General features: G+C 37.3%; 1 protein-coding gene across 1 annotated transcript in view; it reads right to left on the bottom strand.

Moving 5' to 3' along the window:
* Positions 1 to 7,363: 7,363 nt before the first annotated feature.
* MYBPC3 (myosin binding protein C, cardiac) overlaps positions 7,364 to 27,974 on the bottom strand; it is a 62,723-nt gene continuing 42,112 nt past the window's right edge. Inside the window, exons 24-33 of the mRNA XM_010284973.1 lie at positions 27,485 to 27,673; positions 25,408 to 25,542; positions 24,014 to 24,181; positions 22,567 to 22,655; positions 17,786 to 17,981; positions 12,415 to 12,554; positions 11,480 to 11,639; positions 10,776 to 10,912; positions 8,213 to 8,399; positions 7,364 to 7,392 (exon numbers count right to left, since the gene is read on the bottom strand). Coding sequence (XP_010283275.1) covers positions 7,382 to 7,392; positions 8,213 to 8,399; positions 10,776 to 10,912; positions 11,480 to 11,639; positions 12,415 to 12,554; positions 17,786 to 17,981; positions 22,567 to 22,655; positions 24,014 to 24,181; positions 25,408 to 25,542; positions 27,485 to 27,673 — 1,412 coding nt within the window. The 3' untranslated portion in view covers positions 7,364 to 7,381. The remainder of the gene's footprint in view (positions 7,393 to 8,212; positions 8,400 to 10,775; positions 10,913 to 11,479; positions 11,640 to 12,414; positions 12,555 to 17,785; positions 17,982 to 22,566; positions 22,656 to 24,013; positions 24,182 to 25,407; positions 25,543 to 27,484; positions 27,674 to 27,974) is intronic.

The following is a 27,974-nucleotide window of genomic DNA, read 5'->3' as shown; positions in this document are numbered from 1 at the left end:
TACACTCCGTGTTAGAAATGGCTCAATTATTTGATAATCTGATATTAAAAATAAATACATTTGTCTAAAACAGACTTGTAACCTAACAAATTGTCTAAATTGTTAAAGTTTTTCAGTGCTGTAGGAAACAAAAAAGCATAAGAGGAAATACTACGCTTTGTAAATACGTAGGACCGTTAGGCCCCCTTATACCAGTGAGGAAGAACAAGTCCTGTTTCCAGGTAGAAATTTTTGAGGACTTTCCAATGATCAAAATCTACTCGGGGTTTTTTAAGGCAACATATACATGAACTGACCTACAAAGCGGAAGAAGAGCTTGGATTTTCAGCCTTTTTTTTTTTTTTCCTGGGTTTGGTATATGAAAACCAGCGGTAAACAACAAAACTGTATTTGAGAGTTGTATCAGTAGTTAGTCTTTTTGTGATCATACTTTCCTGGAGTAGGTCTGCATTACTGGGGCAATTATTAGCATTGACAGATACCAAGCAAATGCAACCTTGCTGAAGATTAAATTAGTTTAATCTGCAACCTGGGTTCATATATTTGGGTCCTACAATTTATACTTCCAAGCAAAACAATGAAAACTATCTATGATATTCTTTGTTTGTTAAGCAAACCATAATGTGAATATAAAATCAAGTTCAGATGATTATCCATGGTGAAGAAGAAAAAGTTACTGCTTATTTTTTCCACCTTATACCAATTTCCATACATTTTCATATCTACTAATATTTTATATATATTGGATTAGTCACTTTTTTGGATCATTTGTCTTCTGTAAAGCTATCCTAATACAGAACTATGACTGAAACATGTAGATAGCTATGACAGTTAGCTGTGGTTTTAGGGCTGCTTATTGTCAACATTTCTGTCTGGCAACATTTCTGTCTGATGCTAGACTGTTTTTTCCATATCAGGACCTATTAAATGAAGCTGTTCTTATCTGTTGCTTTTAAACTTTCACCAGTTAAACCTGTTTTAAGATGTGTTGCTTATGCAGACTGCTGTGTGGACCCTGCCCAAAGACAAGTAAAGGATATCTCACTGACAGCTTTTGTTTCCCTAAAATAGAGTTCTGTGGTTGGGAAGCACTTGAAAGGTATCAGCGGGGCTATTTTTAATCTCAGCAGACTGTTCTTACAAAATTCATTTATAAGGAGACAGGAATGGCTTGTATTTCTAAACCTGCTCCAGGAAGATATGTTAGTGGCAAACCTCTCTCTTAAGCACATATAAGGGTTTTATTTCAAAGAAATTCAGTGATAAAAGCCACATAAATGACACTTCTGATTTCCAGAGAAGTCTTTTCCCTTGCTGTTCTCATTGGATGGCTATTGCATGATTAAATTAAGGAAAAAATGCCATCAATTAGTATTTTCTTGTGTTTTTATTCATTCTACTCAATTGTAGATCTCCCTTGGACTAGCTCGTACAATAATCCTTTTTTAGAAGGAAAGAAACCTGCATGTTAGGTATGCTGAAGCTATCTTAAATACCTGTCTTGCCCTGCGCTGAAAAGCTTTGTTACAATAATATATGGGAACCTCTTGACCTCTCACTGTAATTTTCAACAAGTAGAATTTCATATATAATTTTATAAAATAAGCTTAGACAAATCTTGTAGGGGGAACAGGAAGATAAATTCATGAAGGTAAGGCACATTATACCGTTTTAAACATTCTGTTGGGACAACTTGAGCTCAATCCGTTTAATTTGCATTTTACCCCACTGTATCATGTAAGTATTGTAACTTAGGCAGCAAAGCATGGGCACAGATCATCAGCTTGGTCTAAAATGAGGTCATGCATTGACTGAAGCGATATCTAAACTGAAACAATCCATCAAGGACAATGTTTAGAGTTTACAAGCTACTGAGGAAAGCGAGATTTTTCTAAACGTGTTACTGAATGCAAGTAGTTTTCTTTGTGTTACTTTGATTTCTGGCTAACATTAGAATGATCTTCTGAGCGGTGATTTATTAGAAAATGTGAATGTTTGAAAATTCAGGACTTTTTCATTTTAGGATATTTGTATCAGCATAACTATGCTAGTGCACCTTCAGTTACAACAATGAGTATTGATTGGTGTAGTTAATCCTAACTTGAACATCCAAATAAAACGCACCAGTACCTAATGTGCAACAACATACTCACATTGATGGAAACATATCCTCTTATTGCACAGGTTACCCTTCCTTGGTCACACAAGGATCCACCTGCATTGATGATACTACAAATATATATTTAGTAGTTGGCACCCTTTCTACAAGAACAGCTCTAGTACTAGAGCATATACCTGGATGTCCAGTGGCTGGGGGATGAAATACTACATGCATTTTTATAACCAGTCAGAAAGCTAATGCTCAGGAGAGAAACAGTGAGTATGTTAACTCTGCAGCCATTGCCATGGATATGCCTGCTAGTTTTGAACTAACAGTCACGTCTTTATGATGGCAGAATACAAAATAGGCTGCAACCTGAGAAGCTCCACCAAACGCGTCACTGGGCAATAACCTCTCAGACCAAGAGCTCCTGGCGCCGAGGGGAGCTGGAACGCCCCAACAGCTATTCTTAAAAAAAGCCCTGGCACCATCAGGCGCCGGGAGCTCCCCCTTTACACCTCCGCTTGTGCATCCCTGGGCCCAAACCCAGGCAGCCCCAGGAACGGGGAGGCTGCCACGGGAGGTGGGGTTGCCATGCCAGCTGGCCAGTAGTTCCGGAGAGCTCCCACCTATGGCTCTGGAGGGGGTGGATTTTAAATCCTCCTCAAATCCTGTGACAGCCACTACCCAAATTCAGGTGTTGGCATTTAAGGCACCCCACTGCCCCGCCCCGCGAAGTTCAGTCTCTGAGCATCTTGAAGAGAAGTTCAATTCTGTGCCTTCTAAGTAAGATTTAGGTAATGCTTTAAGATCAGATTAGCAAGTAACAAAATAGTTGATATAGGCTTGAAGGAGCCAATCTCTCATCTTTGAGAAGCTTACTCAGTTTTAGAATTGCACTTCAAGAAAAAGATGGTTTTCTTGATGCATATTATGCTTTGTTTTTTCAATTATTTTTGTTCTCCTGGGTCTCGTGCACTGTTTTTTTCTCTTATTGCTGTTTTATGAAGTATTGGTCAACCGTTAACTCATTTTGCTATTATTTTTCACTTGTAGAATAATGATCAGGATTTGAGCACTAAGGCAATCTCAAGTAACCAAAGGAAATGAGGAGTTCTGGTAACGTTTGCTTGCATTTAACACTTTAATTCCCTCTTGTGGCTTTTTATAAAGTGTTAAGCAAAGCTTCCCATTGCTAGGAGCAAGTAAACACTGTTTACTTATAATATTTCCACAGCAGTGATGAAATAGAGGATGAAACACAAAAGAGTTGATGCTGAGGTGTGAAATGTGTGTTACCCTGGGCTAAAGTGTCAGCTGAGGGTTTATTTGGCTGGCAGGCAATGCCACACCGAGACAACTGGGCTAGTAGGAGTATTGGAAGCGTTATTTGTTGTCTTAAGATTTTTGAGGTAGTTCGTGTTTCTTGTAAGTGGTATCTTAGCTCAAGTGAAGCCCTGGGCTAGCTTGACTATTTCTGTGCTGCATGATACCGTGTCTTTAGTAATGCTCTGCAACGTGCCGGCGCTTCAGCTGCTTCTTACGTACCTTAATTCAAAGCATCTAAGTATTTCCATCCCTGGTATGTAGTTAGTACGTTCTTTGAAGGAAAGGCACGTACGCTGAACTGCCAGCAAGCAGGTTGAATTGATAGGTTTTAAATTGAAATGGTGGTAACGTTGAAAGTTAAAGTCACTTTCACATCCAGCCGGGTAGAAATAATAGGCCTGAAGAGGTTATGTTTGTCTCAGTTACGTTACTTTTCGCGTGGAAGGATCTTTTACTTGAGCAATACTTGAGCAATTGTCTTGGGAAAACTACTGAAAGGACTTTCAGTAGGCTTGTTTGGTTTTGATAGTAGTTGCTGTCATCTGCAAAAGACACTCAATGTGCTAAAAGGGAATGCGAGTAGATAAGACATTTTTAAATTTATGGCTTATGTTAATGATTTTTTTTTTTTTTTTACTGTTGATCTTAACTTGCAGACTTCTTTCTAACAGTACTTAACAACTGCAAGGTAATAATATTTGTCATGACATTTAGAAATAAGTCCACCTGATTTTTGCATCAGAGGAGATCACAGAGAGGAAAAGATAGTTAAAACCATCTTTTTGTCAAGTAGTCTTTCAGGTGTGATGGGGGGAAATTGAGAGATACTTTGTGGTTCTTAGCAAGCTAGGTTTGGGAGAAGCTGCTCAGTTTATGTAGTTTTAATCAGATTAGGATGAAATTTATTTATTTATTAACAGCACGGAATTAATGGGAAATTAGTGAACTATACATTCAGGATCAATATTGGCCATGGAACAGATAAATGACAATACTATATGCTTGCAAAACATCAATAAACACCTACAATTTTCTAAAGACCTTCTTTTTCTAGAACTAATCACAGAAAGTTCAGATCTTGCAGGTGCATCTTCCCCCCCCCCTTTTTTTTTTCAGTGTGTGAGAAGTGGTTCGCATTTTGAATTTTCAGAATTTACATTTTTAGAAATAATTTTTAGAAACCTAACTAGATTGTGCTTTTTTTTTGGTAACTATTCAATTTGGATTTGGATTTGTTTCACTCCTTGTCATTGAAAGTTTTGGAAAGTAAAACTAATTTGTGTTTTTCATGTAGGAGCAAAGCATTATGTTGGAAGACCCTATGGAATTAGATTCTGTTTGGTACTACCCTGCATGAAGTATTTCCAGAAGCATTATTTTGGCCAGGTTTTCTGAGAAGGCATTTCTTTGATTGTCCTTAGTTTGAGGACTTCAAAACAGTAGAAAGTAAATTTGTGAGCACTGGAAATTTATTTATTTATATATCTATATATGGTAGTATTTAATTCTTGAAGACCATTTGAACAGTGAAATTTCCTGAAAAAATGATTGACTAACATCTAGTGAAAGCATCGGTTTGCAGTATACTGCTTTTCACAGCTGAGAGGTGAAATAAATGTTCACTGGTAAAAGCACTGCTCTTCCCAAAAACCTTGAACTCATGATGAATAGCTAAGGATTGAGCAGAAAATGACGTTTTCTTAGCGACTCTTGATTTATTTTTGTAGTCTCAGTATTGTACCCTATTACAGCATGAAAGTCTACTTTGTGAAACACCTTTCTGATAATAGAATGTATTTGGTATAGCACCTAACTCTCCTTAGGGTGAGCTGTCCTTTGTAATCTAAGCTCTTGCAATTCAGTCTCCGCTTTTCAAAAGACATTGTCCCACAGATGCTGGGATGATCTTCGTAGCCCACTGTGTTCTGGTCATAGGTTCTTTAGAATATAGAATGTCTCTGACTTCTATGTGTGGTATGTGCCTTATTTTTCAAATAATACTGTTGCTGAGAAAACGAAAGGACAAAAAATGTAAACTTGTTTGCATATTTTTCATTGGGTTTTATTTATTTGTTGAAAATAACAACGTGCGACAGACAAGTGTTGACCTTGGATAAGCTCACTTTGGTTTTAGAGGAGTACCCGTCTTTGTTCTGATGCCATAATAAAATAATCAAAATACACATCTCGTTATCATCAGTGCTTTTATTATGAAGAAGTGTTTGCTTGTTTAGTACAACTAATATGCCGTGTCAGACACGCTTTCCCATCTCAGCTGGCATGTGGGAGGCAGGGGAGTAGTATTACTTCAGTTCCTTTGCGTTGATTCTTCCGAAAGGCGATGGGTTAATTTCACCTTCCCACCTTCTCTTGTATTGTGATCACAAAAAAGTACTTTCCAGCCAGAAATTACTACCTCAGGTCCAAAAAACCCCCACCCCAAATACTATTCAAACTAGCAGGTGAGAAGCCAGAAATGCTATTGTGTCATGTGATTAGACAAAATTATCTGCAAAAATACATACATGCCATTCATGAACTTTCAAAAGCCTTCAGTAATATTTGATGACAGTAAGTTTATTGCATTCATCACAAGCTTTTTGTTTTAAAATTTTTTATTTACGTGCAAATAATCTTCCTTGCTACATCTTTCACTGTTTCGTCCGATGTACAAAATTATCTCTGTAGCTTAGCATGATGCCTACGATCGGTTGCAGAAACATCTAATAACTGGAATTCTATGCTGGTGTTTTTTAAAAAGCTAGAAAACTGGTAGTGAGTGATTATCAAAGAAACTATTTTCTGTATAAAGCTTTAGCCAGAGATTCCCAAATGTTTCGGTGGTGGTTCTGCAAAGATCTGCTCAAGAGCACAGAAGTGGCTATTTCAAGCAGAGACAGTAAAAGCAGTAGGAATGAAAGTTACTTTCTGTTGTGCAGAGATCAGTATAATGAAAGGTGATTAAATATTGCAAATAATTTGTTAGTATTTCATTATTCTGAGCTACTTGTTTCTTATGAAGAATGTCAGAATTCTGAGGAGAAAAAATGGAGACAACTGTAGAAGTGGGGAATTTATGTTCGTTTTGGAGATTAGGAATGGACTGGGTTTGCACCAAATTGTAGTATTTGGTTTTTTTCAGACATATCTTATGTATATAATGGGAGAAAAGTTTTATCTTTATTTCCCTGAATTTCTTCACATAGAGACAGGGGCAATGTAACTAAAACAGAGGTATGAAAAGAGGAAATATTGTCTGAAAATTATGCTGAGTAAGCAGGACACTACCAGACACTGCTGCCTGCTAGTACCACTATGTTAAATGACTTTTAAGATGAGCAGGACTCCTAAATGTAACTGCAATTATCCTTCATTAATTTCTTCAATTTTCTTCTTTTCGAGTTCCATTCCAATGCTGAGACAGAGAATGGGGAGAAGGATTTATTGTCAAATACATGACCTGATTTTTGTTTTTATGATAGCTATTTCATTTTTTTAAGTCTAAAATGTACATAACACTTCTAGATGCACTGTAATTTTAACTCTGCTTACTTGGTTAAAGTAATGCACACGAATTATTGATGCTCGTTAGCTCTATATTAATAAATAAGTCTCCTGCGGAGTTAAGAAAAACATCAACAAAGTATTCTCTTATTATTATGTATTTTTACACTGGAACAGTGTATTAAAGGTTGAGACCCATGAAATCCTAACTTTAACATAAACAAAATAAATTACCTTGCGGGAATGTGATCTTAGTATGATTATTGAAAAAACAAACAAATCAAACAGGCACCACCACCCCCCAACATTATAAAATTTCCATGAAGTCTCTAACATGAATGTCTAACGACTTTAATCTTTTACCTAACCAAACAGCCATTACTCCTTTATCCAGCTGAATTATTTTGATTCATACCTTGGCTTGCAGATGAACTGAGATTCAGAGTTCTACTGAGGTGCTAGAGAATGAAAAAAAAAATAAAAGTTATTGTCAGACATTAAAAGATGCTAATTTTAAATTGAGACTTGGTCCTGAGGGTGAAATATGGAAGCTTTATAGCCGTTGCCTTTATCTGATGATTCCAAGGAGATGTAATGTTCCTAAAGCAAGCTTCTGAAGGTGAGAATGTTAAGCTTTGAGCCATGTCTACGCTGTACGAAACAGCACTGAACAGAAATACTTGAGCTGGCCATTGAGCCGAAAGTAGCGTTGTCTTAATAAGCTGCTGCATAGATTAGGTAGGCATTTCAGAGTAGCAGCTTTACCAAAAATATTTAGTCAGTATTTCTTACTGTGTTATAAACATAGGAATTTTTTTTTTTCCCTTGGCCCTTTTGGCAAACAAAATAAATTATCAATGTGTGAAAAATGTTTGTGATGTAACATGCGCTACCTTTTACATATGTCTGACGGCTAATGACTTAATTTAAAACTCTCAGTAACAGAGTATGGCACAAAGGATGATGAAATTATCCCCAATGCAGTGTTTGTAGATAGTCCTCCATTCCAGCGCTAAGTATCTTCTCTAGAAATATTAAGTCAGAAGCGCGATAATTGTCCGCCTTCAGACCTTTATGACCTCGCAAGGAACCTAATTCCATCGTAACACTTTCGAATGAAAACCACAGTCTTGCTGGTGTAATTAACAAACTGTTTATCTACCGCCAGAGAATTCAGGGTTGGATAAAGGGGAACTATGATTTTTATTTTCTTTTTAGCTGCCTGTTACTCTTTCTTCGTTGCGGTGTTAGTGTCGCCCATAAAATGAATCTGATTACCTCTGACGTCCAGTCTGCACTCTATTTCAGCTTCCCCACACTCGTTAACAGCTTTACAGGTATAACAGCCGCTGTCAAACGGAGTGGGTTTCCGGATCTCCAGGGTCAACACACCCTGCTTGCTGAACATGCGGTATTTGGCATCCCCGGAGAGATCCATTTTGTTTTTGTACCAGAATATCTTCGGCTGAAGAACACAAAAGAAGAATTTTAAAATAGGAGCGAGAAAATGGAAGACTTGCAGCTTACCTTGCAGCTTTAATGTAGCCATCAAAGGTTATTGCATTATGAGGGCTATATGTTACACAGCGGTGTTAATATTTTTTCAAGGAACCTCTCCTCATTCAGTACAAACTCATGACACTAATAATTCAAATGTTCAGCATGTTCTTCAACTCTCAAATAGCATGTAGAAAATGTAGGTCTGTACCCTATTTTATTGCAATTTTTAAAAAGCCCTACACACTGACTACAAATTCATTCCTTCGGGAGTTATTTAATTGTGCTTATTAAAATATATTTGAATGCTTCAAGTATCTTACAGAACAGGAATTAAACTGCACAGATTATTAGAGCAGAAGCATCATAAAGGTCCGCGGATGTTGGGTGGCCATCTTGGGATGCCAAAGTTTGGGCTGGAATCTTTTCCAAACCGTTTAGCGTGTCTTTAGCGACTTCAGGAATTTCAAAATAAAGTTCCTGGTGGCTTCAGCTGGGCCACAAAGAGGTTGGCTCTGTAACAATTCAAGCCATAGTGTTTTGTCGGTACCTGAAAATGTGCCTTTAATTTTTATAAATGAAATTTTGAAAATGAAAAATCTGATATAAAGCTGGACTTTTTTTCCGGCCTCAAAATTTTTTGTTTCTTTTTTTACAGACTCTTTATCTTTCTGGGTATACGTCTTTTATTTCAACACTGCTACCAGCAGCATGAATATTGGTTCTGCTTGAAGTGGTAGCTTTTTCATGCCATACGGATCATATCTGAGGTATGCTTGATAATCCATAGTTATTCAGAATTGGAAAGCTCTGTCGACATAAGCTACTCTCTGTGAAAAAGACCTGTTGCAGGGTTCTGCAGTAGGTACAGAAACATTTTGTTAAGGTTAATTTGGGCAACACAAGTAGAGAAATGTATCTGGAAAAGCTGCTTTAAGAGTATGAGGTGTACTGAAGGATGAGGACTATTTGCATCCTTCAGGCTGATGTGGAAGGATGAGCTAAGCATGCTCACATTGAAAAGCCTGGGACTACCGTATTTACCAGCTGTGAAATACAAAGGTTTTTTTAGAATCTCCTTAAAATCTTGGAAACTGAATGAAATGGATACAGATGCACAAAAAGGTCAGTTACCAAGAGGGAATATCATTACTAACACTGTCATTTCGTGATGAATCTGAGCCGAGACAGCTACTGGAAGACGGATTTTGCCTGCAGTTGCTGGTGTTTTTTCTATAATGTTCTTTCGGAGCTATTTACGTGGGTATGCTTCCTTTTTATATAATCATAGAATCATTAAGGTTGGAAAAGGCCTCTAAGATCATAAAGTCCAACCATCAAATAGATTTTTATGCTTGACTTTTGTCTGAAGCTCCTTCTTCATCCAATGAACTGCAGCAAATAATTGCGTTAAGACAATCCTTTTTTTTTTTTTTGAGTCAATTTGAACTTTGAGCAGTTATTTTACATGTTTTCCTGTGTAGATATCAGATCCTTGTGCAGGCGTGAGGAAGGGAGAGGAGCTGGAAACAAGCAGCCAGAAGGGGAAGGGAAAAGGGTACTGCGTTTTTTTGTGATGTTACTAATTTAAATTTATGACAAGATTATGTCATAATATGGTAAATTCCTTCACTGCAGTCCAAAAAGCCTATTTCCCTTTTTTCAGAAACCTAAATTTAGCTCCCAGCTGATACAGTTTTTACTGCTTGTTCCTGACTAACAAAAAAGTACATCTTTTTGTACTCTGTGAAGAGACTTCAACAAATGTATTTGGACTGAGAAAATATTCCTGTGAGATTTAAAAAAAAAAAAAAAAAACAAACAAAAAACCAAACAAAACCAAAACTTCACAGATGACAGCAGGTCTTATTTGGCAAAATTAACTAGAATAACTCAGAATCTCAAAAGGTTGTGTGGATGTATTGACATAACAGAAAAACTGGTGTTCCTATGTACCATTTAGGTTAATGGAACAGTATATTACATTAGTTGCTGTTTTCTTGAAAGACTGAAGAGAACAAAATATACATTGAAAATACATTTTGTTGTTTACCTTCTTCAGTGAGTAGATTTTACTTACACATGGTACATTTTCAACAGCATGGTGTTACCGTAAGAAATGACTGTCCTTTCCTCTGTCCCCTCTAGTGTATGGCCCCACTGGTTCTGCGCACAATGCTTAACCCTCCTGGTTAAGCATCAGTTATGAGTGAGGTGGGAGATAATTGGGTGGCCTTTACTTTTTTTTAATATAGTCATATATTAAAACATATTTCGTATATTAATGAAATATTAATATAGTCATATATTGGCTTGCTGCAATGACAGTTGATGTAATCTGTACCTTGGGGATTCCTCTTACAGCACAGCTGAGCGTGGTGTTGTATCCTGCAATCACAGAGCGGTTTACTAAAGGGTGAGTGAATTTAGGAGGCTCGGAGAAGTCATGTTCTTTGTATCTAGGTGGCTTATAAGTGGTGCCTGCAATTCAAAGAAACAAAATAGTAAGAGCTGCGTTTTCAATTCTGTTGACTCGTGTACAATCTATTTGTCATTTAATATGCCTGTATGACTTAGAGAAGCTTCAAAGCTATGGCATTTATGATATTACAAATCTTTCAGTTCATTTCACTCTAAAACACATCTCCTGATTAATGCTTTACTTGAAGTCAAAGGTCCTGTCAATTATGGGTTTTCAGCTTCTGTTAAAAATATGAAAGCCATATGTCTGCAGGGGAAGTCTTCACCACAGACATCTTAAACTTTTAACCCCAGAATGTAAATATAACCCCTCAGTTGTGTTATTTTAAGAAAATAATATAGTTTAGGAAGACTGTGTGATTAAATATTATTTGAACAGATGTTCATGTTAGTACAGATCTGTCTAGATAAGGGGTCTTGGTGCTAAAATACTTTATACGTGCTAGTAGCTAAGGTAATGAAAATATCTGTCGTGGTCCATCTAGCAATACTGTATTTTCCATTTACTAATGTATTACTTCTGTTACTTAGTGGCTTTTATGATCTTTGTTTTGAAGAATATGTTACCTGTTTTTTGGATATGGGCAGGATTTTTGGTGGTTGCAGCAGTCTCACTCAATCCACACAAATTTTCACTGAAGATTCGAAAAAAATACTCATTTCCCATAATCAGGTCTGACACTACACAGTTTGTGCGACGATAGTGATCAAAAACAGTATACCATTCCTGTAAGAAGACTATACTGTTTAGAAAGGTGCTATGAGAGGTCAGGCATGGTGCTAGTTTTGGTATGGAGAGATGCTTCTCGCTACAAGGAAAAGACAGGTATTCAACACTAGCCTGTGAAATGAATATTATGTTGCGTCCCGTGAAGATCAGATGATCTATTTTCTTACTTGTTTTTTCTGGCTGATGTGATAGATATATGAATACTTGCATTTTGAGGGAACCCCCCCCCCACAACCCTCTTTACATTTTAGCCCTACTCCTATCTGGGGAACCTGCTACAGGATGTGTCCTCAGAACATGACTACTTGATGGGGACTTCCATGAGAGACACGTTCTCCAGTTTGACTGGCATACATACCTCTCCCAGTGTATACCCTAGTATGCCCAGCATCTGAGTTCAAGTCTAACTCTTCCTCCCTCCCCTTCATTTTTTCCCCTGTATTTATGAAAAATATAATCCCAAATAAAAAAAAAATATAATTCCACCTTCTGAGTAGAGCTATTTGTCCAGTCACCACCAGAGACGGGACAGGCTAGGTCTTTTTTTTTTTTTTACATTTTCTACCAGGCATTTTATACAGTTCTATACTTAGCCTTTTGGTTCTTTTTAGATTCTATTCTTCAATGTTTAACTGCCTCCAGTATGCCATAGGACACCTTGGATACACAACTGAGTCACAAATTCAGCTGTTTTCCTCAAGTCTCTGTGTTCCCAGAGCAGGTAGTAGTTTAAACTTCATAAAAAAATCACTGACTCAGTGCAATTTCTTACCATTGTCTTTTTATCAGCTTTCTGGACTGTGTAGCCCAAGATCTGTGCATTGCCATCATCTTGTGGAGGTGTCCACTCCAAGGCTGCATTAAATCCCCAGACATCTACAAGCTTTATACTCTGAGGAGGACCCGGCTTGTCTGCAGAGGAGACATGAAAAAAACCCTTAGCTTTTGGTTCAAGATCTAAGAGCTTCGTCATTTCCTCCCGTGCAGGGAAAAAATAGAACTTGATAGCGATCTATAATTGTTCCATAGCAATACACTTCATTTATGCGAAGTTGAAACTGTAAACAGGAAAGTTGGGAAATTTTCAAATACCCTCTTAATACTCTTCTGAGAAGCTGAAACCTGCTTAGACATAGACAACGCAGTAGAATTAGCAACAGAGGAACCAGACAAACTCTTCCTTAAAATGGAATAAGAAGTTTGTGTTGTTTGGGTGGGTGTGATTAACTCTTTTACTACAGTTTTATTACTTGCTTTGTTACCTCGGTGCAATTTCTCAGGCATTTAGGTACACTGATAGTAATATCAACAACAAAGGCAACTGGGTGTATATGGGTGGCTGTTTGGGAATGTACCTGACTCTCTCTCCTGTTGCCTCGGTGCTTGCCCACTAGTGACACTTGTCTGTAATAACTAGAAAAAGAACAAATGCTCAAAGAGGTACAGAAGTCTATGTCCATTTTAAGATACCTGGAGATATATAGAAGAATATATATTATAAAATTATAATAATTTTCTTTTTTCCTTCTTTTAAAGATCATTCAGATTTGAACCAGTGTTGTTTAGTCAAATGCTGTAACATTTAAGTTAGATTTATTAAGTAATGCTGCTGGCTGTTTTAACTTGAAGATGCTAGCTCCCCTTCTTGGCGTGATGTAGATCATCTCCCCATCTCAGCTACAGGGCCTGTTGGGGAGATGATCATTAGGCCTGGGTAGATGAAGTTGTCATTAAGTGAAGAATAGTTTGGGATCGTTCCAGATAGCTGAATGGAAACTGTCTCCCCTCTTTGTAGCTAAACTGGAAAAGGTTAAGAAAATAGTTAGAATCCGGCGGATGTAGGTTTGAGACAAGCAAAGCACAAAGGAATGTAACTATAGATTGCTTGTAATTAAATTCCTTAAAGAAGGATATCCACACCAGTGATAAACCAGCCTTTGACTGTTATTAGGAGAACTGTGACTTTCTGTGTCAAAGCATAAGGTGCTAATTCTCTTTTCGCTGGCACACTTCGGATTCAAAGACTGCTTTAGAATTAGCTTTAACCCTTTTTGTCCTCCTTCAGATTGCTGAACACTGGAGGCAGCTAGAACACTGCGTGAAGTTCAGTAGGAAATATGGAATGCATTGCTCCCATTCCATTGATTGCCCTCTTCCTTCCTCTCTTACACCAACACTGCGGAGAAAAAGCTGCCGTCTTCTGTGTTTCTTAGCAGCTACCAACTTCAGGTAAAGCCTTCTTTCTTTTTCTTCCCTTTTTCTGAAGTAGGGAATGGTAGTGTGTCGTCAGATGAACAACATTGCTTATGAGGATGTGGAAATGTATTTGTCGTCATCTTGAATCACCACTTCAAAGAAAAAATCTGGATATATTTCTAGATGTGTGTCTTCGTTATACAGAAATCACTGAATCTATTCTGATTTGAAGAGAAGAATTTTGTATACTACATATGAATACCTGTGTGGGTATGAAAACTGCAACAGTCTCAGTGGGCAAAGCTCTACAAGCCCTCAATAAGCGTATTGTAATTTAATAGTAGACAGATGTTATGATGTTTAGTAATTTGTTAATTATTTTCAAGTCTACCTACTGTTATAACCCTCCACAGTACCTGCCTAGTTTCACGAGTATTTTTCCTGCATGCTTACCTACAGATATATCTACACAACAGTTGTGTTTTGTTTTAAGGGAATGCTTACACAATGCTTTGGCAAAAACTGGAGATCTTGGCGATGGTAGTTCGTTTAAATACTATAGGAAGAGATCGATAAATGAAAGAAAAATACAGTCTTAGGTGCAATGAAAGGAAGAAGAACACTTTTTGGGGAGGCCTCACTGGACAGATACGTTTTGAAGCCTGTGCCTTGGTTACCTAAAAGCAATTATCTGGGCACCTCCCTTCAAAACTAAACACACTGGGATGGCAGGTCATTTGTTAATTCAGTTATCTATTGGAAGAGTTACACTTCAGGAATGTGTGTGTGTATATCTATATTTAAGACATTCTTACGTATGTGTTTATGTATGATTTTTGGGGAGAACAATTTCAGAGTATGACTGAACAGAAAAACACTTTAAGCCTTAACCTGCTATTGGATTAATTTGCTGACAAGTCAATGATCTATTAAATAATCCCTTTTTAATTTTAAATAAATTATTACATCTACTGTGGTGGTATAGGTGGGTGGAATAAAGAAAAAGAGCATCCTGAAAACCTCAGTACTTGTAAGGCTTTGTAAAGGACAACCTCACAAAAGGTAGAGATGGATACATTTGCTAAATGGCTTTTTATATTCTTCGTCTTTGTGGTTTGGTGGGATAGTGCAATCCGCAAGATTATATCTATTCAAACTTCCTTTGTAGAATTGTAGAATATTAATTTCTCAGTACTAACCAGTACTTCTCTAGCTGGTAATTTGAAGAGAGGATGGGAAAAGTTAATCCTAGTCATGCATCTGTGGCTAATTATTTTTCTCTGTAGGGTACTGTGTTAGAGTGGGGACTTATATTCTGGGGAAATATTCTGCTACCCTCAGCACAAGCTCATCTGGGGATTTTTGCATATTACTGAATTTTATAGAGTGGGAAGAAGGCATAAAGTGTGAATTATCTTTCAACAAGGAATTATAATTTACATTTTCAAATAATAAAGAATGAGAACAATAAATAATTCCAGTTAAAAAAAATTAAAAATATAGCACTGAGATTTGCTTTGGTCAATAGAAGACATAATGGAAGGCACCATTTATTGATTCATTTGGAGAGAGAAAAAAGTTGAGGGAACTGTATTTTTCAGAGATTGGAGATATTTTCATTATCTAAGACCTTCCTATAAGTGTTTGAAATATACTATATTCCCATAGTAAAAGTCCATATTTTCTAGGTCTCTAGAGTAAACCGCAGCAATTGTTTTGGCAATAAGGGCAGGTGATGGCAGCAATAGAAGTGTTTCCTCCTGTAAAAACAATTATCAAGGATGTTACATATTCCATCATAGCAGCAGAGCTTTTGCTTACCTGCCTTCTTGCCTTGCTCCAAGAAAGAGAAGGGCTGAAGCTACAAGCGCTACTCATTCATCAAGTAGACATTTGCCAAGGGGAGTTAGCTACGAACAGACACCGCAGGAGGTCTCGGGTTGCCGTATAATGTCTCTGAAAGCTGGGCTGGCTTTTCAGCACGCCATTCTACAGCCCCTAAAGCATTACTAGTAGTATAGAAAGAGTGCCTGAATAACCCCTATTTCTCTCCTGCGAAGAGAATACAAAATTTGGAGAGGAAACAGTGCTGTTGACAGAATTGAAAAGAGGTAGTTCTGATGAGTGACAGAATCAAGAATCAGGGTAGATGCCTTGGTTGCAGAAGCATCTGCGTATGTTACAAGCCCTTTCTCTTCTTGGCCAGGAATTAAGTGAAATTTATCTATTCACTTTCAGTTGAGCAATCTGCCCAAGAAGTAAAATGTTTAATACCTGTCCTCCAACTCTGACATATATTAATCTGTGTGATAAGATTAGTTACCTTTTTTCAGCCATTCATTTTCTATATGAAATAATTCTTTGACAATGGTACGTGTATCTGTGTTTATGCTTTTCTACAGTACCAAACAATGGGTGGAAGGTACTGGGTACTATGCTGTAGGAGCAATGTGCTAGAATCTGGAGTCACTACCCAGTTTTAGAAAGCTATTTTGGTGTATAGGGTGCACTACTCCCCTTTATCCGAGTCCCTTGGGATTATTTTGTTTTAGTTGCCATTTACTTATTTTGCTGTTGCAGAACTGCAGCCAACCTCTTGAGCAGAAGCAGCTGGTGGTATTAAGTCATATTTGCTCCAATTTGTTATGCCTTTCTTGTTTGCTGTTGGCACCACTGCATACCCATTCTGCCAACGTTATTTTATAAAACTTTAAGCAGGATACAGTCAGCATTACATCTTCAGTTCCAAAGTATTAGGAGTTATGTTTAAACACTCTTTTTGTGCCAAAATACATGTTCTTAAAATGTGTTGATACATTGGAGGAAATTTGGGATGACAGTGTGAAAGTGTGGGGAAAGAGAAATAAAAACAATTATCAAGAATGTTACATAGAGCTGTAATTAGGAGAAATCTGGCTGAGCATTAAAGAAATCTGAGTGGGCAAGATCTCAGAATATATCTCTCAATCCCAAGGGAAGTTACAGAAACTTTGGAAGTGCATTCCTTTAAAATGACACTAGAAAAGAGACTAGCAATTGTATAATAGAGAATAAGCCTCCACTAAGCGTCAGGCTTAACTAGACACTCTTAACAGAGTAAGGCATTAAACATGAATTTTCCAAACTCAGGAAACTGGAAATCAGGACCGTGTCTTGTTGTAATTTCTAATTATTGGAACAGTCGGGATATATAGTGCAATGATTTTATCTCCACTGTCCTTATCTGCTGAAGAAACCTGGTAAGAGTATATCCATTCCAGGATTCATATTTCCTTCCTTGAGGACAATATGTCTATTCCCAAGAACACCAGAACTCTCAAATTCTTTCTATCACTCTCAAAGTGGTAGAAAGAAGGGTGATAAAGATGATCAAAGAGATGGAATGGCATATTTTTTGAAAATAAACAAAAAAAGTCTAAAACTTGATAAAGTTAATTCAGGAGAGTGTCACTGAAGGCTACAGAATCATGAGCAGCATGGAAAAGGTGAATAAATGATTATTCATGTTTTTTCTGATACAAAACTGTATCGACATCAAATGAGGTTATCAGGGGAGAGACCCAAAACAAACCAAATAGGCAGTTGTACATGCACTTAAACTCAAATTCCTTTCGAAAGGATATTTGGATTCTGAAACTAGACCTGGATTTAAAAACTGACTGCATAAAATCATGCAAGGAAAAAAAAAAATCCCTCAAGAGCTATGGGACACACAGATAATTCCTCTCCCTCTGCACGTTTCTAGGACACAGATCACTTCAAGCTGGGAAAATATAGTAGGAAAATAAAGTGACATGCTAGCCCTGTTCTGAACTTTGTCCTAGTCATCTGCTGTCAACCGTTGTCAGAGAAGGGATTCTGAGGCAGCTGGTTCTTTGGGTTGCCTCAGTACGTCCACTGTTTTGTTTTGTATCATAAGCTTAATTTTGATGTTGTCAGGCTCTTACCTATGATTTGCATTGTTATTGCAACTTTATCAGTCATGTTTTCTATCTGAAGAGTGACTTCATATGCTCCTGAGTGATGAAGCTCTGCCTTTCTGATGAAAAGGATTGTGTCCGTGTTGCTGTTCCGAATTCCCACGTCTTTGGAGTCTAGAGTTTGACCATCTTTCATCCAAATGATTTTGGGTCTTGGTTTACCCTGGCGAGGAAAAAAAAAGTTTATTAATTTTTTTTAGGCTATAATAGATTTCCATTTTTCACTTTTTCTGTTTTTTAGTGATCTGTAGGTCTAGAAAGCCTGATTTAATATGCAAAGTTGAGATAGTAAACTCTTGAAAGACTTTCCAATTTCTGTTTTCTTGCAGACAAATATTTGCTCCCATCTCTGTGGTTTAGTGGCACCATGCCCTGAGGATGCCATTTTAGTTAGAGAAGAGACTGAAATTATATTGAGAACAAATTAAAAAAAATATATACTTGTTTTTCCCTGTGAAGCCAACAGTTGATCTATCTCGCTCCAATTATTATTAAGTAACGTAAGTCTTTAACATCTGAAGAGTTTATTAGCTTTTTCCCCCCTTCTCCTCCCTTTCTTAAAACAGTTGATTCTTTATCCACAAGAATTTTTAAGATCTTTCAAAAAATTGTTACGGTCTTGAAATCTTGAGATGTGAAACACTGTATAATTCTTTCTGCATTGCAAAAATTGTTTTCGTGACTGTCAACCTAAGCAGTCAGCGTTCTACACCCATGAAAGACGACATTGTGGAATCAGTAAGATATCTGTGGCTTACATCACTGTCACTCAGCCATTTCCAGGAAAACTGGTAGATAATATTTAGTTCCTCAAAAGTTATTTGAGTAGTATTTCCACAGGACAACTCCAAACCAAGGATCCCAAGAAAACAGAAAAGGGCCATACCGTATTTGTTAACTGTATTTATAGTCAACCTAGCAGAAAAAAACTTTGTATTTTTTTTTTTTTCAGTTTCTCCCAGATTAACATGGTGAAACAGTGCAACACAGGGCTAGGTGAATGTCAGGAGCAGCTCAAGTGGGGAGGGAGGGAAAGTGAGACCATCCAAACCAGCAGTCAGACCTGCTTGGGCTGCGCTGGAACTGAAGTCTAAGGCACTGAAATTAGGACACACGCTGCCCTCCGCTTCTCCAAAACAGCAGAGAGCACCTCTGGAAGGCTCCTCAATTCACTGGGTGTCTGGCACGTACTCTGTAAGACTGTGTCTTTTTCCTTGGGCTACAGAGGGAGATTAGGATACTCAGACTCTTGGTTTAGGTGCCTAGAGGTAGGCAGAATAAAAAGAAATCTTTGTGCTTTGCTGCACCTTTTTTTCAGGTTTGTCTGGTATTTGCTGAGAAAGTCTGCAGCATCATTTTATTTTTCTCTGGTATTAGGAGAAAAAAAACCACCTTCTTTTATAAGAGTCAGGCCAAGATCCATCCAAAATTACACTTAAAGGGCTACTAAAACATCTAGAAATTGCTATTCTTTAACAGATGCTATTTTCTCTGGCATCTAAATCATCGGATATATTGTAATTGATTTTATACCAGGGCTGGTAATAAACCTTGAATGAGAAATGTTTTGGGATCTTCCATTTTCCCCATCTGGTAACTAATTTTCTTACTGCTTTCTGCCAAGGAGTATAGTCTCCTCAGACCTGTAGCTCTGAAATATTAGATACAAGATTATTTTGTCGAGTTCTAGTGTTCCTTCACCCTGGTCTCATTTCATAGAACCCTTACCAAAACCTATTAGAGGAAGACATGGCTTCCCTCCTTCATCTGGAAGGTATAGTAGAAATGCTTGAACAAGTGAAAGGATGTGTTGCTTGTTTTTTTTTGTTTTGTTTCTTTTCCATATCCAGGGCTGATTACTGGTGGACGTGACTTGACAAGAGTTGACTCTCTTTTACTTTCCACTTGTGTATATTTGTAAAGGATACGAGGATTCTTCTTGAAAATTTTGGCTAAGGGAATGCTTTTAAAATAAAAATGATCTCTTAAAATACTATAAGTATATGGAAATTTTATTTAAGTTTCTAATTTGTCAAGTCAAACACTTGGCTAGGTTTTCAGACTGATCACAAGATTTAATAGTTCTTGATGGAGCATTGAGTAATGAGGTGAATTGAGGATCTGTTCCTGCATATCTTGGCAAAAGTGGGCACGAGAAACCATAGCATTATCTTTACCATAAAAAACATCTTGACTATAAATCAAGCTTTGCTACTGCTGTTGTTCTAGTGTGGTTGATGAGATATATTCACTCACAGCACCTTCTTTTTTGAGGTTCTGTAAGTGCCAGTGAAAGACTGCAAGTGTTCAAAGTGTTGGTTTTCACATACTCATATTTATAGACTGTGAAAAGCATAAACAGAGAGAGAGCACGTTCCTAATACATATCTCAGAACTGTAAATAGTAGAAGACACTGACTTACACTTTAATTAGATAATATTCTGCCTGCTTGTGTTCCCTAGCTCAGGGTTCACAGTAATTCCAGTATTTATGTATTTTCTCCTATATCCTTTTTGTGACTTGAAGATTGCAATCATATCTACTTTGATATGATTTAGACTTATGATTTAGAAGACTTTAGAAGTCTTTTTCTTCAATAGAAATAGTAACTGATTTAAACCTTTTCAAAATGTAAAGTGAGTTGTTCTTTTTGCTTTGCTTTTTTTGAAAGATCCTCAATTTTGCGTATTCTAAATAGTTTTTACAGTATTAAGAATTGTAGCTACAGCTGCAACTCAACACCATTACAAATTTAATTCACTCAAAACATACCTCTTGAATTAAAATCCTCTGGTTTTGTTCTCAGGCTAAAATTTGGTGTTGATGGATCAATTTTACCATTTTTTGTTAGCCTTACCTTTTAGGAGAGAGGAGTTTATACCCACACGTGATTTGTCTGTCAGTCAGCTACTCAACTTTTGAATCAGTTGATTCATCTCAGCTAAATTTGACAGTGCACTAGAAATCTCTAAAGTTAACTTAGTACAGATCTGTGAAAACTGATGACAGGCTGAAATACCGAAATCTCAGTTAGTGTCTCCACTGAGGAAAAGTCAGGGAAGACTTGATCTTCATCCGTTTTGTCTGGCAACAGCTGAATGATCAGGCAGGATAAGTGAAGCTCTGGATTAGTTGCTACATGTACTTTCTCTGGCCCGGGGAGCTGAGGACACGTCAGCTAGAACTACCTAGGGGAGTAGGGCAAAGAACTGGCAAATCTCTGGGAATATTGCAGTGCTGGGAAGATGGTAATATAGGGGACATAAGACACAAATCTGTAGTATGCCAAACTTTATCAGTTCCCCTGCTTATGGAATAGTTTGTCAACTTTGTGCAAATTTTCTTCAACTCAGGCATCAAAGCAGCGAAAATACCTGTTTATTTAATTTAATTTTCTTAAGACTAACTCAGACATATCAGATGTAAAATCTTGAATTTTGCATGTGGCTAGACCTCAGTGATGGGGCCATTTTAGCAATTTTGGAGATAAGAAACGCGAAAGAAAAAAATAAGCATGTGATTATGTCAAAGTAGTGCAAGCATGTAATTCAAGGCAGTTACTCCACGTATTGGTTTGCAGCTGTTTACTGATTAGGCATATCTTTGTGAAAAGGCAACTTTTCATGTAACCCAGTAACCACAGGGCAAAAGACATGTATATTTTATTTTACATAGATTTTGCTCTTATATAGATTTCTTTTTTCCCCTGCTGGTACTGCCCAAACAAAAAAACGTAGGTAATGTGTGCATGTATGTCTCCCTTGATGAAAAAATGTTTCGCATATCTCCTGCGTCTTTTACATGAGGATTTAAAAACTCTTCACTAATAACGGTGATTACATATTCATAAATGTCAACCCTGGACAGCAGAGAAATTTTAGTTTCTTCAGATTATAAATGAGGACTAGATTAAATGATATATCTATTATTACTGAAGATATCTCTGTCAGAGCCAGAATCTGCAATTTACAATTTCTTTTCCTATGTCTCACTCATTTCACACTAATTCTTTCACTGTATTGATACGATAGTCCTTCATATGAAAAAAATGCATGTGGTCTTTTAAGAATAGTTATTCTTGTTGCTTATACAGCTGTAGAAAATGCAGAGGCAGGGTAATTCGTTAGGTCAGTCTGTGTGTACGTTTTAGCAATTTTGTGCATGCCATAGCGGCACGTGTAGTTAGGTGCATGCACTCTTGATAATCTGTGGCATGCTGTGTATTTTACACCTTCAGCTCATCTACAGTAATAGCCCAGCTATTCTTTGTATACACATGTATTCTATATAGGGCCAGTCGTGATATTCTGTTTATGCACAAACACTCCTGTAGTCAGCCTTTCAGAAACGAGCATACGCACTTTTGGCAAAGAAGTTGCCCGGTACCATCATGTACCTTGGCTCCAGAAGAGTAGTTGGTTGAATTCTTACACTTTTGTGTACTTCTGTCTTTAAGATGCATCTCATGCTCAATAAGCAAGAGCGGGCTTGCACTTACAGCACTTACTTTTTCTTTTTCCCCAAAAGGAGGGATTATGGAAGAAACTGTATAAAAATAATTGTGACTGAGAGAAGAGTGATTTTTCCCCCTCGCCCTGCTGCTTTAATGTTTGAGAGGGTTTTTAAATTGTCATCTATACTTCATGTAATACTGCTTAAGCAGTGAAGCAATGGGAACTTGCATAAGGGAAACTACTTTAGATAAGTAATGATAAATAACAATGACAAAATAGAAACCGATACATACCTGGAAAGGGATCACAATATTGATTGTCTCACCCACTTTCTTCACCAGAGTCTGCCTGAGATGGCGTGGCAACCAGATTTTGGGACGCTCTGCGGTTAAGCATTATGACATAAATATAAAGGTTTTAATAATTTGAAATATTACTTATAGCACAAATAAGACAAAACACCAAAGAAGAAAGGCTTGGATACTTGTAAGCATAAGGAAATTGTGCAAACACTGTGTATACAGTTGGGGAGTAGTTAATTCTCTAAGTATTTTCAAATGTGTTTGACTGCTGGATACAGATTTAGTAGCAAATCTCAGTTATATATTTACAACTGAGCAGGTTTCAATGACAGCAGGATTTGTAAAACTGTCACATGTGAAATGCCAGGTGTGGGTCACTTCCGCTGGATGTGAGCCTTCTATGTGGACTTTGTTTCTCTGGAGAACTTTATCAGTTCAGTAGAAGGGATGGAACAAAGGGTGTAGTGGAGTAAAAGAGTGATTACAGACTGTGATTAATCTATTGCTGTATTGATAGTGCAGCTCCTTGTAATTTCTCATTTGGAGATACTTATGGACTTACCCAGAAAGCAGAGCAATCGATGGATTTCCTTTACCTTTCTACAGTCATTCAGTTATAGCTCGCTCTTTGCGGTGGAAGGACTGGAGTCTTATTGTAGCAGCTTACTTTTCACTAACAAAAAGAGGACCTTAGTGCATGTTTTTTCATCTTGTCCCTGCTTTCCTCTACCTCACTGGAAAGCTTTCTATGTTCTTTATGTGTTCCTTATTCTTTTCCTAGTCATTTACAGAAAGAATTTCTTAACATACAGTTGGAGTATCCGTCTTCATGTCCATTTAGTTTTGAGATGCACTACAACTTCGTTTCATTTACACTGAGTCGTTTTCCTGTCCCTGAGACTCTGGCAGACACGGTGTGTGAGTCAAGGTTGAGGAATCCACTATTAGCAGCTCTTGATATCTTTTGGACTCCAGTCAAATGAATTATAATCTACTGCTGTTGGGTGATACACAGGGTGTTAATTAATAACCTAGGACAATCAAGTACAGATAACTGCTTTTAAATAGATCTCTTGCTGTAGCCAACACGAATTTTGCAGTAATAAAACAGCTTTTCCAGGAAAGAGCTAAATATTAAGAAATGTGTCTCAAATGCTGACAGTGCCATTACGAGAGGCGAAATGTCCGTATTTTGAAAGTAAGAAGTAGGATTTTGTTTCAAGAGCTATGCTTTAGAAATATAAGGCCTGGCCAGTATAGTAATGTTCTCAGAATCAGAAGATATTGGGCACCTAGTCAAAGTCAAAGAGCTGTTTGGGTGTTACTCTCAGAAGGCAGCACAGGCTTGCCAGTCTCGGAGTTTTTCTGCATGTGTACATGAACAGGATTTTGACCAGAGAAAATAAATTAATAAGATCTATTCAGTCTAGATACTCACGCAGGATCTCTTGAACAGTAACGGGCTCTTTGATTATTGCTGCTCCACTCTCACCAGCCAAGTTTATAGCTTTTATACGGAAATGGAGTTTGTCCCCCGTGACCAGGTCTTTAATCAGTGCAGAGGTGCGCTCAGTTAGGCCAGGAAGAGCTGGAATCCATTCTGTAGCTGCAAGTACAGGATTTGTATATCGTAATAATAAACTATTTTTCCAAACTGATGCCTTGTCTAGAGTTGAAAGTAAGTTTGTGTTAGGGTAAAATGAATTTAACATGCAATACCACACTTAAAGGGAATAAACTAAGCTCGAAAAAGAACTCTGGATCTAGAAGATGTGTTTACACATGGAGTTAAGAAATATATACACTTTTGTTTGTTCAAAATAGCTAGGGGTAAAGGAATCATTTTTGGGTAGTTCCTTTGGCATTCTGTTTTATAGACCTTAGAGCTGTGGGGCTCCTCTACTTTTATTTTCATTAGCAGGAGGTGGGGGAGAGAATTTTGGAAATATTTTTAGCAAGAAAGTGAATCCTTAATTTATTTTTTTTCTTGAAATAAGTATATCTCCTGTGGGTGTTCAAACAGATTCATGAGAGCCTCATATGCTGAAAACAATAAGAGAGCACATAACTGTTGGAATTTACTATTCACTTCTCAGTTGACACTCTAGAACAGAATTTTTAGGGTTTCCCTATGTATTCTAATGACACAGAAATATGACTGATAAAATCATTCTTCTATGACAATGAAATAGTGATTCTGGTAATTCCATGATGATATCTCATTAAAGACTATAAATTACTTCTGGATGAATTATACCCTGTAAAAACCCTGGTTTAGGTTATACGGCAATTGAGCCAAGTGTCAGAGAAAATTTCATGAGTGAAGTGACTATAATTTTTTTTTTAATTTGATTTTTATGACATAAATATTATGTTGTAGCATCGCAGTAAATTGAGTATTGTAGATATGGTGCAGTTATACTCTTTTATTATCAGACCACACAAGTATTAAATAAGATAAGGTAATAGTTACTTGAAAGTTTGACTGATGTTCTTACAGGCATGATATTATAATGGTTTTAAGGAATATGCAATTCGTCAATGCTACAAAAGTATAATAGCCACTACAGAGCAGCACTGGTATTTTTGTAGTACTCTTCCGTATTAAAGTTTATGCTGATTGTGCAGATGAAATTATGATTGAGGTTGACTTTCACGGTTTTACGGTCATGTCGTGGTAAGATGGTTGGCGAGGACGTTAGTCATAGATTAGAGTTCAAATTTAATGGTACTGGATGTGGTTATTTTATTGGAATGTTGCAGTGAAGCTATTGCAATTGTAGTATTTTAATAACGTTCAGTTGCTGCTGCCTAGTACTCATGCTTACTTACATCCATCTTTGCAGTATTCCACAATATAACCATCTAATCCCCCGGCTCCAATCCGCTCAGGGGGTCTCCACTTCAGGGCAACGGTGCTGTCAGAAACATCTTCCACTGTAAAGTGGGTTGGCTCACTTGGAGGAGCTATAAGGAAATACGTAGAAGTAAATTCTGAGAAATGGCAATATAACTGTGTGAATTCAAAGGCTATAGAAGGAGCTGAATCGAATACCACTATTTGTTTTAACAAAATATATATAGCTGGAGCTCGGTTGTAAAATGTAACACCTAATACTTCATTTAATAGAAGTGCAGCACAAGATTCCTATAACAGGGAAGGGAACGAGAGGTTAAGATAGTTATTCCTATTCATATATACTCCCGAATGAGTAAAAGCCAATGAAAAAAGAAGAGTTGTAGAGGGAGGCAAATTGTCAGCAGAAGACTGCAGAAAAGTTTAGAAATAAAAACGCATACAATTTGTATGCTGTACGTACAGCCTGATTGTAATTAGACAAAATTCACAGTCAGAGGACCAAATTCATCAGTGGCTAAATTGGACTTCACTCATTTTCCTCTAACAGTGGAGAAAATGACTGAAAGTTATGACTACATGTTTACAGAAATGCTAGTTCTGATTTGCACATTTGAATAAAGACATGCCTGAGGAAAATATTTTGGGGCTGAAAATTTTTCACTTCAGCTAGATATAGCTGTTTCATATCTTTTCAGAACAGGAGTGTAATGGCTCTTTTTAAATCCATAGCTCAGAAAGACTTTTAGCTAAATTCAGTCATCCTAAGCATGACGGTTGTCTACTAATTAAAAAACAGTCAAGAAAAGCCCTTACTGGAGAAGCCGAAATACACACAAATGCTACTGTGAAATCATTGATTCCAAAAAGCAAACAGAAAGATAAATTTTCAAAACAACATTTAGAGTGCTGGAACATAAAATTTAGTATACATGGCATAAGGGCAATCATGTTAAAGAAATGGGTGTTTGGCATACATAAATTGAACATCTTCCGAATATACATAACAGGTTTTACATATTAGAAATATTTCATATATAGGTAAGTTAAATACACGTTTATAAATTGTGCAACTGATTGAAATTGATCTTGGTTCCCAAAGCGATTGTAAAAAAAAAAAAAAAAATAAAAAATCACCCAGTTTCCTTTCTGCAGCTGTGTCAAAATTTTTCATAGTCAAATGGCAGCAAGGACTGTGAACAGCACACAGGAGGCAAAGGCAGTTGAGAGCATACGCAACCACACAATACACGATCAAAACCCCAAACCTCTTCTCTGAAGCAGTAAGTGTGAACTTTATCCTTAATCAAGTAAAACTCTGCCTATCCCATGAAAACTTTGGACCTTTTTTTTCAGTGGCTCCGCTTGATGGTTTTCGTTTGCCCTCTTTTGTTGCAGACCAGCCGTTGTGTGTTTGAAATCCAGAATTAAGAGACCCTTCTTGCAGTTCGTCCTTTCCTTCTGACCCCTTCACTGCATCATCTGCTTTTACATTATCTCCTTCAGCAGGCTGTCCCCCTTCGCTGATATTTGTAGATTTAGCAACTCTAGTCATTTTAATCTCTAGCTATTTGTATTTCTGTGGGTCTTCTTTCTAAAGCTCTCAGCGGACAGGCTTCCTGAGGACTCCTTTAGTTTGCTCCTTCCTCAGGGACTGCAGGAGACACTGCACTGCTGTGCTGGGAAGGATTATTTATAGAAAATCATTCCTCAAATATTTTCTTAATCAGCTATCTTTTAGCTGTGGAGAGGGCCAGGATTAAGGGAGTACTGGGTGGGATACTGTGATATTTGCACCCGTAAGGGAATGGGAGAAGCTGAGAGGGAAATTTCTATCAATTAGTTCTCCTCCTTTCCAGATCCAGCTTGACTCTGACACTTCTAATTATAACAACTAAAAATTCATCAGCAATTTCGTGAAACCGGAACCTCTGTGCTTCTCAGGAACAGGAATGAGAGATAGAGAAGAGGAAGATTACAAAGGAAAAGGTTGATTAAATATAGAATATAGAGATGGTTGACAGCCTTGATAGGTTGGTTGGTAAAACTCACCAATTGGCATGAAGGGTTGCGAGGCAGGGCTCGGCCGGGACATGCCGATAGAATTCACAGCATAAATCCGCATCTCATAAACTACTCCTTCAATCATTCGCTTGGCTTCGTAGGTTAGCTCTTTTAAAAGGTCAAAGTTCAGTCTCATCCATCGATAACTCTTCTTCTTCTTTCTCTCTAAAATATAGCCTGGAAAGGATAACTCTTATGATGCAAAAGAACTGCAAATTATTATCTGACATGCCGGAAAAAAGAAAATTAGCTTCTTTTTTTTCCCCTCTATGGCATAAAAGAGCCAAATGTGGTTCAGAATTATTGGATATAACTTAATTGTGTGACGCTTTAGTATTTTTCTGCAGTTTCTTTTTGTATTACTTTCCTTCTATCTCACATTCTTGCCTGAGCAATTACACTTTTCAGAGTAGCAGTTATTTAGAATTGTCTGTCTGGTATTAGGCTTTAAGCACATTTTACGTTCTATACACTGCTA

The sequence above is a fragment of the Phaethon lepturus genome, unplaced genomic scaffold, assembly GCF_000687285.1.
Source record: "Phaethon lepturus isolate BGI_N335 unplaced genomic scaffold, ASM68728v1 scaffold17144, whole genome shotgun sequence".
NCBI lineage: Eukaryota > Metazoa > Chordata > Aves > Phaethontiformes > Phaethontidae > Phaethon > Phaethon lepturus.
The sequence above is the reverse complement of the archived record's forward strand: the minus strand, read 5'-3'. Positions and strand labels throughout refer to the sequence as shown.